Genomic DNA, 18,623 nt, shown 5'->3' with positions numbered 1-18,623 from the left:
CATCTGCACAGTACCATTTGTGTCTGTCATCATTGGCCATCTTCCCCTTCCTAGCAATGAATGCCAGCTCACTATGGACATATTTAAAACTTGCCTTGCACTAGCCATACACGTATACTGTAGCTCCATGGGCTGAATGAGAGAACTCTAATTCTAAAAACTTGATTGGACGGGAGCCAATCTGCCGGTCTGATTTCTGCCACGACCTGCCAATCGTTCAGAGGGAAGACAGAGTGACAAATCTGTCAGAGAGCAAAAGAGAGATCTTGTATTTTAGCTAAGCTGAAGCACAATCTCCCTTTTCTTCCAGTGTATCTGTCCCCCACACAGTATGCACCTCCCAGGGACACACTTAACCCTTTGATTGCCCCTGGTGTTAACCCCTTTCCGGCCAGTGTCATTTTATATTGTGACAGTGCATTTTTTTTTTTTTTAGCACTGATCACTGTATTGGTGTCACTGGACCCCAAAAAGTGTCACTTAGTGTCCTATTTGTCGCAGTCCCGCAAAAAATCACTGATAGCCACCATTATAGGTAAAAACAATAAAAAAATAAAAAGTCCCTAACTCCATCCCATAGTTTGTAGATGCTATAACTTTTGCGCAAACTGAAAATATGGAGCAGAATATATATTGGCCTAAAGTGATGATGAAATTTTGATTTTATTTTATTTTTTTATATTGGGAATGTTTTATAGCAGACAGTAATAAATATTGTTGTTTTATTCAAAATTGTCTGCCTTTTTTTTTTATAAAAGCACAAACAATAAAAACCGCAGAGGTGATCAAATACCACCAAAAGAAAGCTCTATTTGAGGGGGGAGAAAAAGAACATCAATTTTATTTGGGTACAGCATCACACGACTGTGCAATTGTCAGTTAAAGCAACACAGTGCTGTATAGCAAAAAATGGTCTGGTCAGGAAGTGGGTAAAACATTCCAGAGCTGAAGTGGTTATGAAAGCAGATTGCAGCTGGTGCATGTCACGTAGGTGGCATGCATTACACAATCTGTTTTTTGAACCTAAAAAAATTATTATACAGTAGTGTGCAAAAGTTTTAGGCAGGTGTGATAAAATGCTGTTAATGAAGAATGTTTACAGAAATTGAAGTGCTGTTGGTTCATTTTTATTAACAAAATGGAAAATAAATGAACAGAAGGGAAATAAAAAAACAAATCAATATTTGGTGTAACCATCCTTTGCCTTCAAAGCAGCACCAATTTTTCGAGCTACACTTGCACACAGATTTTGAAGGAAATCGGCAGGCAGGTTGTTCCAAACATCTTGGAGAACTAACCACAGATCTTCTGTGGATGTAGGACGCATCAAATCCTTGTCTCTTCATGTAACCCCAGACAGATGCAATGTTGTTCCGATCAGGGCTCTGTGGGGGCCAAACCATCACATCCGGGACTGTTTGTTGTTGTTTACACTGAAGATTAGTGTTCTTAATGACCTTGACTGTATGTTTGGGGTTGTTGTCCTGTTGCAGAAAAAAAATTAGGGGCCAACACATGCCTCCCTGATGGTATGGCATGATGGGTAAGTATCTACATGTATTTCTTAGTGTTGAGGACATCATCAATCCCAACCAAATCTCCAACTCCAATTGCAGAAATGTAGCCCCAAACTTGCAAGGAACCTCCACCATGCTTCACTGTTGCTTGCAGACACTCATTATTGTACCGTTCTCCAACAAACTGCTACAGCCAAATATTTCACATTTTCACTCATCAGTCCAGAGCACCTGCTGCCATATTTCTGCACCCCAGTGCCTATGTTTTATTACATAGTTCACTTTGTTCCCATAGCCTATGCATGAAAACATAGGGGTGTGGGGTGAGCCTCCTTTTTGTTTTTCTGTTTTTTGTTCCGCCCACTAGGTTGAACGAAAACATTTTTTTATAGTGTGTGTACCAAGCTTTCGGCACTGGGGGCTCCCTCTAGATTAATCTACAAATCTTTATATTTAATACAGTAAAAATAAAGTGTAAAAGCTGAAATATCTCAAAATATGTGCTCACTAAAAATGCACTTTATCTTTTGAATAAACCAAGGTCCTTTCATAACGGTGTTTACCCGGTAAGCACACATGGCCATTGTACAGAATTGTTGCTTCCATCACGATTGCACTCTGTACTTGGCTCTGGTTGATGCAAGAAGCTGGAGGTCATCTAATGAAGGGCTTGTTATGGTTATCCTCTTGTTGCACTTTACTTTGTGCTTTGTGTCGTGATTGAGATATAATGAATAACTAAACAGGGCCACACTTTGTGTTCCATTCAAATCCAAGGTCTGTAAACAGGCACACTTCTTTATAGCTTAAGCAGTTGTGTTGCTTTATTATTTCCCTTGCCTTTAATATTCAGAAGAGTAATATGCTAATGTTTCACTTAGTGTAGAAGTCGTGTGAACTTTCATTACAGCACTCTTCTGTTCTGGAATAAACAATAGTCTCATGACTAGCCCGGGCCTTCTTCCTCTATCAGTTCTTTGTTGTCCAGCAGTCAGTCATGTAAAATTGTGCTCAATGTAACACATTATCTGTTTTTCTTGCTCACATTAAAATGATAATATCCCGTTTGAATCGTCTCTCAAATGCCGGTGCTTCTTTTAATTATTAGAAGAGAGACTGTTTTTATGAGTTCAAATTTCAACTGTGTAGTGTCATGCACTTCTCGGCTCACATAAATCTGGTCTAGACATCTTATTAATTGCTTCTAAACTGAAAGAATGAATATACTGACTGAATCTACGCATTAACTGTACTGCCAACGGTACATCAAGCTGCATCTTAAAATAATAAGGTGAAGGTATAAAAAAGTGTATAGTGCTTAACTGCATTCTAAGAGGTCAAACCAAAGCTTGTAATTACAAAATAAATCCAGACTTCAAAAGCCAGACAGCTTGGATGAGGAGCCAGCCAGCACCATTAAAGTGGAACTAAAGTCTGGAAGAACTGCCCAGAAAAGACAATCGGAAGGCAAAATACTGGTCGCCAGTATTGACTGTGGTTTTCCTACAGTTGATTTTATTTCCCTAATGCTGACTTACCATTACACTGTTTCTCTGTGTTGTAGCATTGATAAATGAAGAACCATACACCAACATCTCATTCTCTGGAATACTTTTGTTGAGCTATCCATTGGACAGCTGATAATATGATGTAGCTTCCCAGAGGTCACTCCTCCTTAATGCACCTGTAATGGCTTTATCACAAGGGTCTGTGTTGAGGCAACAATCTTGGTCAAAGCAGGGCTTTGCTTCCTCATGTCAGAGCTTCCTGTGAGAATAACGGTAAACAATAGCGAAATCACCAAATCTAACTCCAAATCTCCTGAGACTAGCAGTCAGACAGCAGTGCCTTGGATTGCACACCTTAGATATACAGCTATGAGGCTGTAGGCACAGGAGTGATTAGACACACTGAATACCAAGAAGTGCATTGCTGTTTATTGGGAGAAATTCCATGCAAAAGGTACTTTTTTTTTCTTGGGGAACCGCTTAAGAACAATTACTTTAACATGGTTTAGTAATTACCTTGTAGATTAAACCAACTGCCCATTGAACAACTTGGGGTTCCATTTTTAATATGCAAAGCAAACTCACCCATCCATTTGTGTATCCAAGCGTTTTTTTTTGTTTTTTTTTTAAGCCACCCCTAGTTTTTCTAGCTGTGACCATCTTGAGTAAGGGCAAATTATTTGTGTAGCATTTACTTCCTGGAATCCATGTGCCCTTAGCATGTGCACAGGAGGGTGTGCTTAGCTGAGAGTCCTTCCTTCCCCTCCTGCAGATGAAATAAAAAAAAAAAATGTCCATGAAGACACCTGGCACACATGATGATATTTTGCCCTAGGCCAAAAAACAGAAAGCTACTTAAGAAATAAAAGTCAAACAAGAAAATACAATCTATGTACTAAGGCGCTAGCAGCATAAGGATTAAAATAGTTTAATGCTGATTGAGAGAATAGCGTTCTGCTTTAAGAAATTACTCTAAAAAATTAGCCGAGATGGATACTTTAGCGCATTCTGAGTCTTTAAATTCCAATACATACCTGTCTTGTTCTCTTTTTGTTAAAGCAACTAATTTATTTCCTTTTTGGTTTTGTAGTCTGGCTCAGAGTAAAGCTTCATGTTCGAGATGCCAAAACAAATGAAGATAAGAAGAAATGTGTAGCATTTTGGCTGGAGCGGTATGCCAAGAGGGAGCCAGGCAAACTCCTAACGGTTGTCTTTGATATGGCTGAGTGCGGACTTAGTAATGTAGTAAGTTGCATCATTTTATTATACTATATTTTCAGTGGGTACACAGTCCAAGTTATTACGCCAAAGTTGAACTCCAGATGTTGATTTAAAAAAAAAAAAAAACATTTAATGCGATTATTTAAAAAGTTGTGTTTTTAAACTCAACTACTGTAAATACATTTACATTTTTATATTGGCACAATATAATCTCTGCACAGAATGGGATTAGACTGAAAGGAGGGGCAGCATTCTGAACCATTTGGGTCCTAATGCATGGGTATGTGGAGTAAACATGCTGCTAGAACAGGGCTCAAGATTTCAAGTCATGAGCTACTGGCCAGGCCTTAAGAGTTACTTGCCACCAGTTGCTCCGCCCTGCCCCTAAACACGAATTAGAATTACCTCCCAACATAGAGGTCAGTGACTGTAATTCTATTTCCCAGCATTGGTGTCAGTGGACGCCATATTACCTCCCAGCATTGGTGTCAGTGGACGCCTTCATACCTCCCAGCATTGGTGCCAGTGGATGCCATAATAACCCCCAGCATTGGTGCCAGTGGACGCCTTTATACCTCCCAGCATTGGTGCCAGTGGACGCCATAATAACCTCCCAACAGTTATCAGAGGTAGTGGTAATAACCCCCAGCATTCATGTCAGTGGACACAATAATAACCCCCCAACACTGGTATCAGATGACACATTAGTAACTTCCAACACTGGAGTGCAGGCCGGTGGCTGGATGGGCGGCTGGTTCCGGCAGGTGGGCACTGGGCAGTCGAGCATGCAATTCAGGCAGGTTGACAGGTGAGCAGCCGGGCGGGTGTTTCAGGCAGGTGAGCGGGTGGGCCGACGGTTCGGGCAAGTGGATGGTTCAGGCTGAACCCCCATCCTGCCGACACAACAAGCGGGAAGAGCCTGGAGCTGCCACTCCTGAAGCTAGAGGGAGGGGGGAGCAAAATCCTCTCTCCAGCAGCCATAACAGCCTGCACTGTGTGCTACTCTGAATGATAGGAGTGACAGCAGCGTCACTCCTGTCATTCAGGCAGACTGGGCGCTCATCTGCTCTCAGCCTTCTCCACTCGTATTCAGTAAATTTCCACTCACCAAAAGCGAGCAGGCAAGTGGAAATTTTGAGGGCTGTGCTAGAAGGTGAAAGCAGAATGAGCCCAGGAATGAAGTAAGGGTGCTGTTGCTCCCTCATTGTCAAGTGTTTTGTCTTTTTGACAAAGCTGTGTTGCTGCAGAAGAGGATGGGATCTTGCTGTGCTGTAGCCAGGGATGCCTAGATAACAAAACTGGCTTCACTTCATTAAAGCTGTTCTGATACCTATGTAAGTTCATCGGAATATTTACCACTTGCCTGGAGTTCTGCTTTTTGGTTGAATATTTATTACTTTTCAGTGAAAATACAAGAAAGAGCGGGGGATAGAAAACGATGATTCCCCGGTAACAAATGTGTAGAACAATACAAATATGTAGAAATTGACTGACATACAATGCACACATACTGTACGCAAAAGTCATGTAAAGTGTAATCCGGTCCCTGGGACCAAGAGTTTTTTTTTTTTTAAGGTGTACACTGAAGTAGTGTTTGATTTGACAGTCACGTGTTTACGTGATTGTTCTATATGTTATTGAGAGAGATTATTGAGTTTGCAGCACTACCAAGCAGGAAGCACAGTCTGTATATGTAATAAGCAAATGTTGGCAATTTCTTCTAAAGACTAATTTTATGGAGTGTGTGTGTTTATATATATATATATATATATATATATATATATATATATATATATATATATATATATATATATATTACACATATATATACACACACACAGTATCTCACAACAGTGAGTACACCCCTCACATTTTTGTAAATATTTTTTCATGTGACAACACTGAAGAGATTACATTTTGCTACAATGTAAAGTAGTGAGTGTACATCTTGTATAACAGTGTAAATTTGCTGTCCCTTCAAAATGACTCAACACACAGCTATTAATGTCTAAACCGCTGTCAACAAAAGTGAGTACACCCCTAAGTGAAAATGTCCAAATTGGGCCCAAAGTGTCAATATTTTGTGCGACCACCATTATTTTCCAGCACTGCCTTAACCCTCTTCACAGGTTGCCACTTTAGTCCTCTTCCACTCCTCCATGACGACATCATGGAGATGGTGGATGTTGGAGACCTTGCACTCCTCCACCTTCCGTTTTGAGGATGACCCACAGATGCTCCATTTACGTCTGGAGACAGGCTTGGCCAGTCCATCACCTTAACCCTCAGCTTTTTAGCAAGGCAGTGGTCGTCTTGGAGGTGTGTTTAGAGACGTTATCATGTTGGCGTACTGCCCTGCGGCCCAGTCTCTAAAGTTGAGGGGATCATGCTCTGCTTCAGTATGTCACAGTACATATTGGCATTCATGGTTCCCTCAATAAACTGTAGCTCCCCAGTGTCGGCAGCACTCATGCAGCCCCAGACCATGACACTCCCACTACCATGCTTGACTAGAGGCAAGACACACTTGTCTTTGTACTCCTCACCTGGTTGCCACCACACACGCTTGACACCATCTGAACCAAATAAGTTTATCTTGGTCTCATCAGACCACAGGACATGGTTCCAGTAATCAATGTCCTTAGTCTGCTGGTCTTCAGAAAACTGTATGCAGGCTTTCTTGTGCATCATCTTCAGAAGAGGCTTCCTTCTGGGACGACAGCAATGCAGACCAATTTGATGCAGTGTGCGGCATATGGTCTGAGCACTGACAGGCTGAAGCCCCCCCACCCCTTCAACCTCTGCAACAATGCTGGCAGCACTCGTATGTCCATTTCCCAAAGACAACCTCTGGATATGACACCGAGTACGTGCGCTCAACTGTCAGGAATCAAGTACTTACCGAGACCGATATGCAGAGGGTGGCTCACCTTTACGACCAAGTGCGCCCGTCCCCTGAGGTTGAGACAGGAGGCAGAAGCACAAGGCGGTACCGGTGCCAGCGAAGAAGCGGTGCTTGCAGGTAGTAGCAGCAGATGTAGTAGCTTCAGCGGGACTGCAGCCGGAGACAGGAGATAACCGAAGATACGTCAGGGATGCAGGTACGGATCAGGTCCAGATGAAGACTAAGGATGTTCCAAAACACAAGCCGAGGTTCAGGGGGCAGAGAAGGTAGCAGGTCCAAGTCACAAGCCAAAGTCCAAGGGCAGGAGAAAGTACAAGTCCGGGTCACAAGCCAATAGGTCAGGTCAGGAGAGTTCAAGCAAAGTAGGTGAGACAAGCCAAGTTCAAAAGTTCCAGGAGAGAGCTGAGTCGGGAAGCAATCCACAAGGTAAGGTTTCCAGGAAACAGGATACGGGTCAGAAGCTGACGACGAACCAGCAATTAGCAGAGGGGAAGGGGCTGGCTTAAATAGGCCGCACTGGCCACTGATTGGTCCACAGAAAGTACAGGTTCAGCACCAGGCTCAAATGGATAGCACACAGGATAGCACTGAGCAGTGGCTCAAAGACAAAGAGCTGGACCTGAAACGGCGAGATCCCAGGTTCAACTCCATCCAGAACCAACTGGGGAAAGTGACCGCAAAAGGTCTGTGCCCTGACAGTGCCCCCCCCTAGGGGCGGACTCCGGACGCCCAAACTGTCCACTAGTTCTGGATGCTCCTGATGGATCAAACAGGGAGCATGTAGATCTTTACTTTTTCTTTTTGGGCTTTTTTGATCCTGAAGTTCTGGTAGGGGGCGCCCTCCTTGCTTGTAAGGCCTGTTCAAATATTACCAGATCCTGTTTACGGACCATAGTACCATCCGAGGCATACGTGCAGTCTGGAGGGAGAACTTCAACTGGGGACATAGGAACTGAAGACACAGGAACTGGAACTGGGGACACAGAAACTGAGGACATAAGAACTGGAACTGGGGACACAGGAACTGAAGACACAGGAACTGAAGACACAGGGACTGAAGACACAGGGACTGAAGACACAGGGACTGAAGACACAGGGACTGAAGACACAGGGACTGAAGACACTGGCACTGAAGACACTGGCACTGAAGACACTGGCACTGAAGACACTGGCACTGAAGACACTGGCACTGAAGACACTGGCACTGAAGACACTGGCACTGAAGACACTGGCACTGAAGACACTGGCACTGAAGACACTGGCACTGAAGACACTGGCACTGAAGACACTGGCACTGAAGACACTGGGACTGAAGACACTGGGACTGAAGACACTGGGACTGAAGACACTGGGACTGAAGACACTGGGACTGAAGACACTGGGACTGAAGACACTGGGACTGAAGACACTGGGACTGAAGACACTGGGACTGAAGACACTGGGACTGGGGACACTGGAACTGGAGACACTGGAAAGGTAGGTACAGATTCTGAGGCATAGAAAAAACTCCCAATAGTACCCACCTGAAGAAGCTTTGGCCGAGGTGGGCGAGTTGGGCAAAGCGATATAAGGTGCCCGCTAGCACCACAATAAAAGCAAAGTCCATGGGCTCTTCTCCGCTCTTTCTGCCGTAGATAGGCTGGACCGGATGACCCCGATCTGCATAGGTTCTTCCTCCTCCAAGGTAGGCGTGTGAGCATCCACAGAGATATCAAGACCTTGTGATGGGGAAGCTTCCTGGCTGGGCACATACAGGGTTTCATAATCTGGCACACACTGGGCTGGCTGGGTGTCATAACCGCACTGGGGCTTCCTATCCCTGGGTACCCGTAGGCCCAGTGAACTAAGAGCAGACCTGGGAGCGCTGGTCTTCTTGGAAACAGAAATATATGAGTCCAGCGCAGACATGAACGTCTCCCAGCTGTCCAAGACTGGACTCTTTTCCTGCAACAGCAGATGAGCCCACGATTTGATCTGCCCTGTTAGCAAATTGATGGAGGCTCGAACCTTAATATAATCCGTGGCATAGGTCCTAGGTCTGAGGGTGAACAACAGCTCACAATCGGTTTGAAAGCACAGGAAGGATGCACTGTTCCCATCGAATATTTCTGGCATAAGAACAAATGGCTCATAATATACAGGTTCCGGGGCTGGGCGTGTTGTCTCTTTAAATTTTTGGACCTCCTGTTGTAATTCCTGAATAGTATGGTTCAGGCTGGAGACTTGCAGAGCCAGGGAGGAGAGCATCTTGTATAAGTCTGCGGACTCCATATCATTAGTTAGTCCATTATGCAAGGGTTTACCTTCTTGCAAGTTTTGAACTGCCAGCGTCAAAACAGACACCTGTTGGCACAGGGTTTCAAAAGGTGAGCGCACCCTGTCGGTCTCGGACATTTTGGCTGTTTCGTACTGTCAGGAATCAAGTACTTACCGAGACCGATATGCAGAGGGTGGCTCACCTTTACGACCAAGTGCGCCCGTCCCCTGAGGTTGAGACAGGAGGCAGAAGCACAAGGCGGTACCGGTGCCAGCGAAGAAGCGGTGCTTGCAGGTAGTAGCAGCAGATGTAGTAGCTTCAGCGGGACTGCAGCCGGAGACAGGAGATAACCGAAGATACGTCAGGGATGCAGGTACGGATCAGGTCCAGATGAAGACTAAGGATGTTCCAAAACACAAGCCGAGGTTCAGGGGGCAGAGAAGGTAGCAGGTCCAAGTCACAAGCCAAAGTCCAAGGGCAGGAGAAAGTACAAGTCCGGGTCACAAGCCAATAGGTCAGGTCAGGAGAGTTCAAGCAAAGTAGGTGAGACAAGCCAAGTTCAAAAGTTCCAGGAGAGAGCTGAGTCGGGAAGCAATCCACAAGGTAAGGTTTCCAGGAAACAGGATACGGGTCAGAAGCTGACGACGAACCAGCAATTAGCAGAGGGGAAGGGGCTGGCTTAAATAGGCCGCACTGGCCACTGATTGGTCCACAGAAAGTACAGGTTCAGCACCAGGCTCAAATGGATAGCACACAGGATAGCACTGAGCAGTGGCTCAAAGACAAAGAGCTGGACCTGAAACGGCGAGATCCCAGGTTCAACTCCATCCAGAACCATCTGGGGAAAGTGACCGCAAAAGGTCTGTGCCCTGACATCAACTTCTTTGGAAAACCATTGCAAGGACATTTTTGAGTGGAACCTGTCCTGTTAAAACAGGTGTATGGTCTCCACCACCGTGCTGCAGCTCAGTTTCAAGGTCTTGGCAATCTTTTTGTAGCCTAGGCCATCCTTATGAAGAACAACAATCCTTATTTTTAGATCCTCAGAGAGTTCTTTGCCATGAGGTGCCATGTTGAACTTTCAGTGACCAGTATGAGAGGGTGAGACCTTGTAACACTAACGAGTCACATGACATTGGGGAGTGAAAATGGCTAATTGGGCCCAATTTGAACATTTTAACTTAGAGTGTAATCTCTTTTTTGTTGCCAGCGGTTTAGACATTAATGGCTGTGTTAAGTTATTTTGAAGGGACAGCACATTTACACTGTTATACAAGCTGTACACTCACTACTTTACATTGTAGCAAAGTGTCATTTCTTCAGCGTTGTCACATGAAAAGATATAATAAAATATTTTAAAAAATGTGAGGGGTGTACTCACTTTTGTGAGATACTGTGTATATAGATAGATATGTAGCACCCTGGTGTTTAGACAGGGTTGCTAACAAATTTAGTTTGCCAGGTAGTAATTGTCCTGGCGAATTGAAGAAGATCCAATGATTCCTCCCTTAATTCTGGAATTGCTGAACCTTTTCTCTCGTCACTAGGTGGCACTGTGGCTTGTAACATTAGATTGACAGGGGCTTAGCAAGGTCAGATCATGAATGGATAGAGTTTCAGCCAATTGACAGGGGTTTCTTTTTGCCCCTTGGCCTGCTGGAAGAGCCTATTTATTTGGGTGGAGTCAGGTGATCAGGGTTCTGTGTCACCTGGATGGCTGTCTGGGTGGATATGTGTTATGTCGCCCCAGGTTGCTAGGCCGGAAGCCTACCCCGGGGACACCTGGCTGATAGGCCATCTGAGGCCTATCTAGGAGCGGGAGAAACAGCGTAGGGTTTGGACTGCAGGATTGGTGTCCAACTGAGTTGCGAAGGTTCAGCCAGAAGGTGAACCAGTTGTGGTCAGAGGGAGAGGGGAAGCTGACGCCGCTTTGGGACCATCCACCTTATTACTGGAGACTACTGTGCTGAGGCAAGTACCTGAGCAGTTTTCTCGCCAGCCGGAGACAGTGAAGAAAAAAAAAATTCACTTTAAGACGCTGGGCGGGACTGACGTTTTGACGTCACTTTTGCCCAGCAATGCTATGGGGACGGGTGGGGGCCATCTTGCCCTCACTCAGCAGGCTGAACCACCCGATCGTCTCCGCCGCTACCGACGGCTCCGGTAAGCGGCGGAGGGCGCGGGAGGGGGGGCCCCTCCCGCTGCCGATAACGGTGACCACCGCTATCTTTTACAGGACCGCTCACACTAAAGATGGATATCGCGGTTGTGGCAGCAGCTGCTGCCGTTACCGAGATATCCTTCTTTAAAGTGCCGCCGTATATATATATATATATATATATATATATATATATATATATATATATATATATATATATATATATATATATATATATATATATATATATATATACAGCCGTAAGGCGGTCGGGAAGTGGTTAAAAAAAAAAAAGTTTGTACTTTCTTTCTATCTTGAAAAAAACAAACTTATGTGGTCCAACCTGTATCATTCTGTAACTGCATGCAATATTGTCACACAAAATGGCTTTTGCTGGAGTGGTAAAATTTTACTTTTTTGTTCTCTTCCTGAAAAACCAAAGCAATGGCTATTTTTGTAATCTGCATCCTTGTGCACTTTCTTTTGCCAGCGATTTCCCCCGCATAGTAATAAGCAAATGTGATATAACATGCAAATGAGATAAAACATGGTTTTCATTGCAAGCAGTTTCATTAGGAAAGGTTGTTCTTCAGATAATGGGAATTTGCATTTGGAATCCTCCTGGGTTTTTAGTGAAGATAAAGTGATGATTTTTTTTCTTTCTGCTGTTTGAAGTGGAAGTAATATATTTATAAAAAAAGGACACTGCCTCAAGGACATTCCTCCAGAGTTGGTTGAATGTTTTACTTTGTGTGTGCGTATATGGTGATACATTGTGATCAGTCAGATATTATAGACTAGCTTCATTGTATTGGTATAGAATTTGACACAGGTAAGCACATGGAAGGGCGTAGTGCTAACAACATTTTTAATCATATGGGAGACTTAAAGAAGTGATATAAATCTAAATTGTCAGAATCCATAACCAACTTTTCTAGTTCCATTTAGTGTATCCAAACGCATTTTCAATTTCAGTCAATTTCAGATTCAGCAAGTAAAAATACTTTATAATTGCCCACAATTCTCTTTCGGATTATCTTCATTTATAATTTTAAAGTGGTTGTAAACCTCAGACACGATCTATGAAAAAAGCACATCCTTCTATACTGTGTACTTGCCTTTTTCCAAAGCTCTGGGGCTCGGTTCACACTGCGCACTACCTGGCCTTGGGCATTCTCTTCAGCATGGGCTGCCTAAGGTAAATGTAAATCTGTTTTTCCAATTCCAGCTGAGCTTGCATCTAGACTCACGTTAGACTCCATTCACACCTGAGCGTTTCAAAGTCGCAAGTTTTTGCTACGCTTTTGCCATGATTTTGTACAGGTCACCAATGTAAAAAGCTGGAAAACGCCTGTAATCTGCCCCAAAGAAGCTCATGTTTTTTTTTTTTTTTTGAGCTTATGGAGTTTTTCCAGTGTTTTGCTTCAGGTGACAAAATGCTCAGATGTTAACAGGTGCCATTGATTTGAAATTAATGGGATTTTGTTTGTTGGGCGTTTTTCAGGCATGTTTTTTAAACTGAAAACTATCAGATGTTAATGCAGCCTTAAAGGCCTTTACCAGCATAAGTTTTGTTTTTAACCTTGTGCTCCCACTCCAGTTTTCTATGCTGCAATTGATGAACAGTCACACCCTCATGATAAGCTTCCTTATGCCCACTAATGGTGGTATAGGATGGAAGGGGGTGTATTTGTTAGATGATAAAGTGCAATGTCAAACTGGTGCATATTGGTCTGTGTAGTCAGATACGTTGCGGAACTTCTCTAACAGTAAAATGAAGGTAAATCTTTGCATGTAGTGATTGTTTGGTATCCTGACTTTAGGACAATTTCTGTGGCTGCAGTTGGGTTTTAGAGCTTTGTATTCATGTATTTTTGCTTCACAGTCCCCCACCTAAATATAAATTATTAAGCACTAGAGCTTTTCCTACTTCTTCCCAAAACTCTATCTCCTTATAGTGTGTAGTCAATCTTTTACAAGATTCGGGCCACAAAGAAGCCTAAAGTCTCTAACACAGTCATATAGAGGCAAGCACATTCACACTGTGACTTTGTAAGGTAAACACATGATTTTAGTTTGTAGAAAGAAATACAAAAAGAGAAGTGGCATCAAATTATAGCTCAAAAATGAGTAATAAGAATAATACATGTTAATACAAATTAAAAGTAAAAAAAAAATGCAAGACGCCTGGCAAAAAATGGATAGAACTAGAACTTCTGGTATTCGAGGAGCACTTTGATTTCATTGGAATATCGGAAGCCACACACCACTGGTCTGCAAATACCGAGGGGTACACTCTATTTTGGTGGGACAGAATCGGAACAAGAATTGGAAAGGTATACCTGTATGTGAAGAGTGGTCTAAGAAGAGTTTGAGAGATATCACTAAGGAGAACTGTGATGGTGCAGAGTCATAATAGTTGGAGCTCCATAAGAGTGCGGCAAATATTAAAGGGTCACTAAAGGATTTTTTTTTTTTAGCTAAATAGCTTCCTTTACCTTACTGCAGTCCTGGTTTCATGTCCTCATTGTTCGTTTTTGCTCTGATGTTGCTGTAATTCTTCTCTGTTCTGGACACTTCCTGGTTGTCTGTTTCCTGATGACCACAGTACTGGGAGATTCTAGTTTCATTTTCCAAACCATCACTGCTCTATGGCTCTGTACATGCACAGAGGCAGGATAACTTGCAAAAACAAAACTAGATGCAGAAATAAAACTAGAGGTACATTATATGATTGATTTTTATCTATATTTAATTAATTTTAAAAGGAATCGGTTAACTATTATGTCTCTATACCCTGTAAACAGTCATTTCAGCAAAAAAAAATTTTTCCTTTACAACTCCTTTAAATTACCTCTGGGAGTATGTTATATGCCCCCTTACATAAAGGAGGAGGAGTCCCAGATAGATATAAATGGTGGGAAAGCAAGGTGATATTATGGGTGATTTTTAATTATCCTGATAGACCCGGCAAATGAAACTGCACTGTCAATAAAGGATTGCCATTTTCTTAAATGTGTTGCCAGAAAATGTAATTGAATAGATGGCGGAAGCCCCTACAAGGAAAAATGTTCTGTTGGAGCTATATTCCACTTCAAACAAAACTGAGCTGATTATTGATGTGCAAGTTAGAGACAACTTGTGTAAGCGTGATCATGGTGTAACTACATTTACCATAAATTAAATGACGCAGAAGCATGTTGGTGTGACAAGAATTCGACATTTCAAAAAAGCTAGCTTCAGTAAGCTGAGAGCCTTACTGAATAATACTCAATGGGATCAAATATATATATAAATATATATTGCAACAAAACAAGCAGGGGGGGGGGGGGGGTTTTTAAAGATAAATTAAGGTGCATTGGCTTTTGTGTTCCATTGGGGCAACAAGCATAAAAAAACATAATGAGAACCTATGTAGCAAAATTCTAGTGAAAAAATAAATAAATAAAACAGGCCTTTAAAATATACACCGTAGAAGGGATACCCTAGGCATTCCAGATATACAAGGAATGCAACAGAAAATGCAAGGGATCATTCGGGACGGTTAAAATAGAATATTGCCTACAGCAAGTAAAACAAATACCAAACATTTTTTCAAATATATCAATAGTATAAATGTTATGGAAAAACACATATAGTTCAAGCTTCTCATATCCAATTGTTATGGGGCTTGTTAAAGGCAGGTGTATTAAATCATTTTTCTCTTCAGCTTTTACATATGAAAAAGATGGGTTTGATAGCTGTAACAATAGTATACTGACATTTCAACAAAGGTACATCTGTGGTGGACTGAAAACCCCCTACAAAAGAGACTAGAGAAACGGAACCACTTCAATACAGAGCATTATCACCCCCTTCCTGCCCAGGCCAATTTTCAGCTTTCAGCACTGTGACATTTTGAATGACAGTTGCGCGGTCATGCAACACTCTACCCATAGGTCATGCAACACTCTACCCATAGGTCATGCAACACTCTACCCATATTTTGATCATTTTTCCCCCACAAATAGAGATTTCTTTTGGTGATATTTGATCACCTCTGCGGTTTTAATTTTTTTGTGCTATAAACAAAAAAAGACTGACGATTATGAAAACTTTTTGCTATAATAAATATCTCAATTTAAAAAAACAAAAACAAATTTCTTCCTCAGTTTATGCCGATATGTATTCTTCTACATATTTTTGGTAAAAAAAACATGCAAAAAGGGTATATTGTCTTGCGCAAAAGTTATAGCATCTACAAAATAGGGGATAGATTTATGTCATTTTTATTATTATTTTTTTTACTAGTAATGGCGGTGATCTGCGATTTTTTTTTTTTTTTTTTTTTTTTTTTAATCGGGATTGTGATTTTGCGGCGGACAAGATCGGACACTTTTGACACTATTTTGGGACCATTGACAATTATACATCGATCAGAGCTATACAAATGCACTGATTACTGTATAAATGTCACTGGCAGGGAAGGGGGTTAACACTAGGGGGCGATCAAGGGGTTAAATGTGTTGCCTAGAGAGTGATTCTAACTGTGGAGGGGAGGGGACTGACTGGGGGAGGTGACCAATCGGACGTGGATCTGTGTGTTTACGCACACAGATCCACGTCCTTGCGCTTTGACAAGCAATTGCGGCTGCTAGGCACACATCGGCTCCCGAGTGACGCGGCAGGCGCATGTGCGCACCCTAGTGGCCAGGAAGCCAAAGACGTCATATAATGGCCGCTCGGGATGGCAGAGCCACCTTGTGGCCGTCATATTACTATAGCTGGGATGGGAAGTGGTTAAAGTGGTTGTACATCCTTCTATACACCCAGTGAATTGACTGGCCTCAGGTGATTCATGGAGGAAAAAAAAAACAAATCCTCTGACATAAGTTGTACCGTACCTCTTATCCACATATGTTCAAAGTCCAGATTTAACCACTAGCCGACCGCGCACCGTCATTATACGGCGGCAGGTCGGCTCTCCTGGGCGAGAGCCCGTAGCTATACGTCCTATCGTATAGCCGCCACTAGGGGGCGCGTGCGCGCTCCCCGCTCGCCCCCGACTCCCGTGCGTGTGCCCGGCGGGCGCGATCGCCGCCGGGCACACGCGATCGCTCGGTACAGAGCGGGGAACGGGAGCTGTGTGTGTAAACACACAGCTCTCGTTCCTGTCAGCAGGGGAAATGCTGATTTTCTGTTCATACAATGTATGAACAGAAAATCAGTGTTTCCCCTAGTGAGGCCACCCCCCCCCACAGTAAGAACACACCCAGGCATACTTAACCCCTTCCCCGCCCCCTAGTGTTAACCCCTTCACTGCCAGTGGCATTTTTATAGTAATCTAATGCATTTTTATAGCACTGATCGCTATAAAAATGCCAATGGTCCCAAAAATGTGTCAAAAATGTCCGAAGTGTCCGCCATAATGTCGCAATACCGAAAAAAAAATCGCTGATCGCCGCCATTACTAGTAAAAAAAATATTAATAAAAATGCCATAAAAATACCCCCTATTTTGTAAACGCTATAACTTTTGCGCAAACCAATCAATAAACGCTTATTGCGATTTTTTTTACGAAAAATATGTAGAAGAATACGTATCGGCCTAAACTGAGGAAAAAAAATGTTTTTTTATATATTTTTGGGGGATATTTATTACAGCAAAAAGTAAAAAATATTAATTTTTTTCAAAATTGTCGCTCTATTTTTGTTTATAGCGCAAAAAATAAAAAATGCAGAGGTGATCAAATACCACCAAAAGAAAGCTCTATTTGTGGGAAAAAAAGGACGCCAATTTTGTTTGGGAGCCACGTCGCACGACCGCGCAATTGTCTGTTAAAGCGACGCAGTCCCGAATCGCAAAAAGTACTCTGGTCTTTGGGCAGCAATATGGTCCGGGGGGTAAGTGGTTAATAAAGCTTGTCTCAGCTGTCAGAAAAAAGGGGGTGAAGAGCCAAAAAAAATAGTACGCTCTGCAGAGATCAGTCAGGAGAACTCTGACAGATGATTGGAGGGAAAGGATACACCACCCCATCACTCGGCACACAGGAACTGAGCTGATGGTGTCGACCAGCTGTAGATCCCTCCCCTGTCACCTTTTTTTATCTTTGTGTCAGGAAAACAGTTTTTTACCCCCAGTGTATGGGGATCCGATGCTTTTTACTGCATTCCAGTACAGTTCTGTGGCGGAAAAAAGGAGCATGTTGTTGGTTTGTGGTGTGTGTGTGTTTTTTTTCCCTTTTTCTGGAACTGAAAAGCACTGGACCTCACTGCACTGGGGTAAACAATGCTATTGGAACCCATATAACTTACTTTACACTGCACTGCGTGATATTTTGTAAAGATGCATTTGCAATGTGGTTACCCCCATTTTCCTTTTCTCCATATCTGTCTTTTGTTTAGCTTTGTAACTCTTTTTTGCCTGAGCGAATCTAGTAGTGTTTGGAGGTATGTGTTCTAGACGGTCTATAATTTATTTGGAATTTGCACAGACCAGGTTTCTATCAGATTTTCTTTGTTACTATAAAAAAAAAAAAAAACGCAGGCTAGCTAACACAAACCTGTTTTTTTTTTCTTTTTAGGATATGGATTTTGTACGTTTTGTAATCAGCTGTTTTAAAATCTACTACCCAAGATACCTGTGTAAGTATATTCCTGAAGTCTTTGAAACCTTGTCGCCGGGCCATTTATTTCAGGAACAATTTTCCCATAAGATTATATTGTGTATTTAACCTTTTTTAGGCATGCAATTTACCTTGGGTAGACATCCAAAAGAATTGAGATGGTTTCTGCCATCTTGGATGTGACATTCACATATTCAGAGCTGTTACTCAAGTGACACTTTTGTATTTCTAGTTCAAAAAAAGTGCGGCGCTCAGATGGACATTTAGCAGTAGTCAGTGGTTTCCAGAAGAGATACCCCCCTTAGTTCACAAATAGCAATAAATCTATATAGATGTGGACTCTGTACTTACCTAAATGTGGTGATGATATGAGTATTATACTAAATGCAACAGAATATGTAATGTTTGCTCTGTAACACAATGGATGCAAACTTGGACCTTGTGATGGTAACT

At 42.6% G+C, this 18,623-nt stretch overlaps 1 protein-coding gene across 1 annotated transcript in view; it reads left to right on the top strand.

Annotated features, from left to right (window-relative positions):
• Positions 1–18,623, top strand: part of MOSPD2 (motile sperm domain containing 2) — a 166,337-nt gene that overhangs the window by 66,799 nt on the left and 80,915 nt on the right. The window contains exons 5-6 of the mRNA XM_040338677.1: positions 4,116–4,270; positions 18,129–18,189. Coding sequence (XP_040194611.1) covers positions 4,116–4,270; positions 18,129–18,189 — 216 coding nt within the window. The remainder of the gene's footprint in view (positions 1–4,115; positions 4,271–18,128; positions 18,190–18,623) is intronic.

This window comes from Rana temporaria, chromosome 2 (assembly GCF_905171775.1).
Source record: "Rana temporaria chromosome 2, aRanTem1.1, whole genome shotgun sequence".
NCBI lineage: Eukaryota > Metazoa > Chordata > Amphibia > Anura > Ranidae > Rana > Rana temporaria.
Note: the sequence above shows the minus strand (reverse complement) of the source record. Positions and strands in the feature narration are given on the sequence as shown.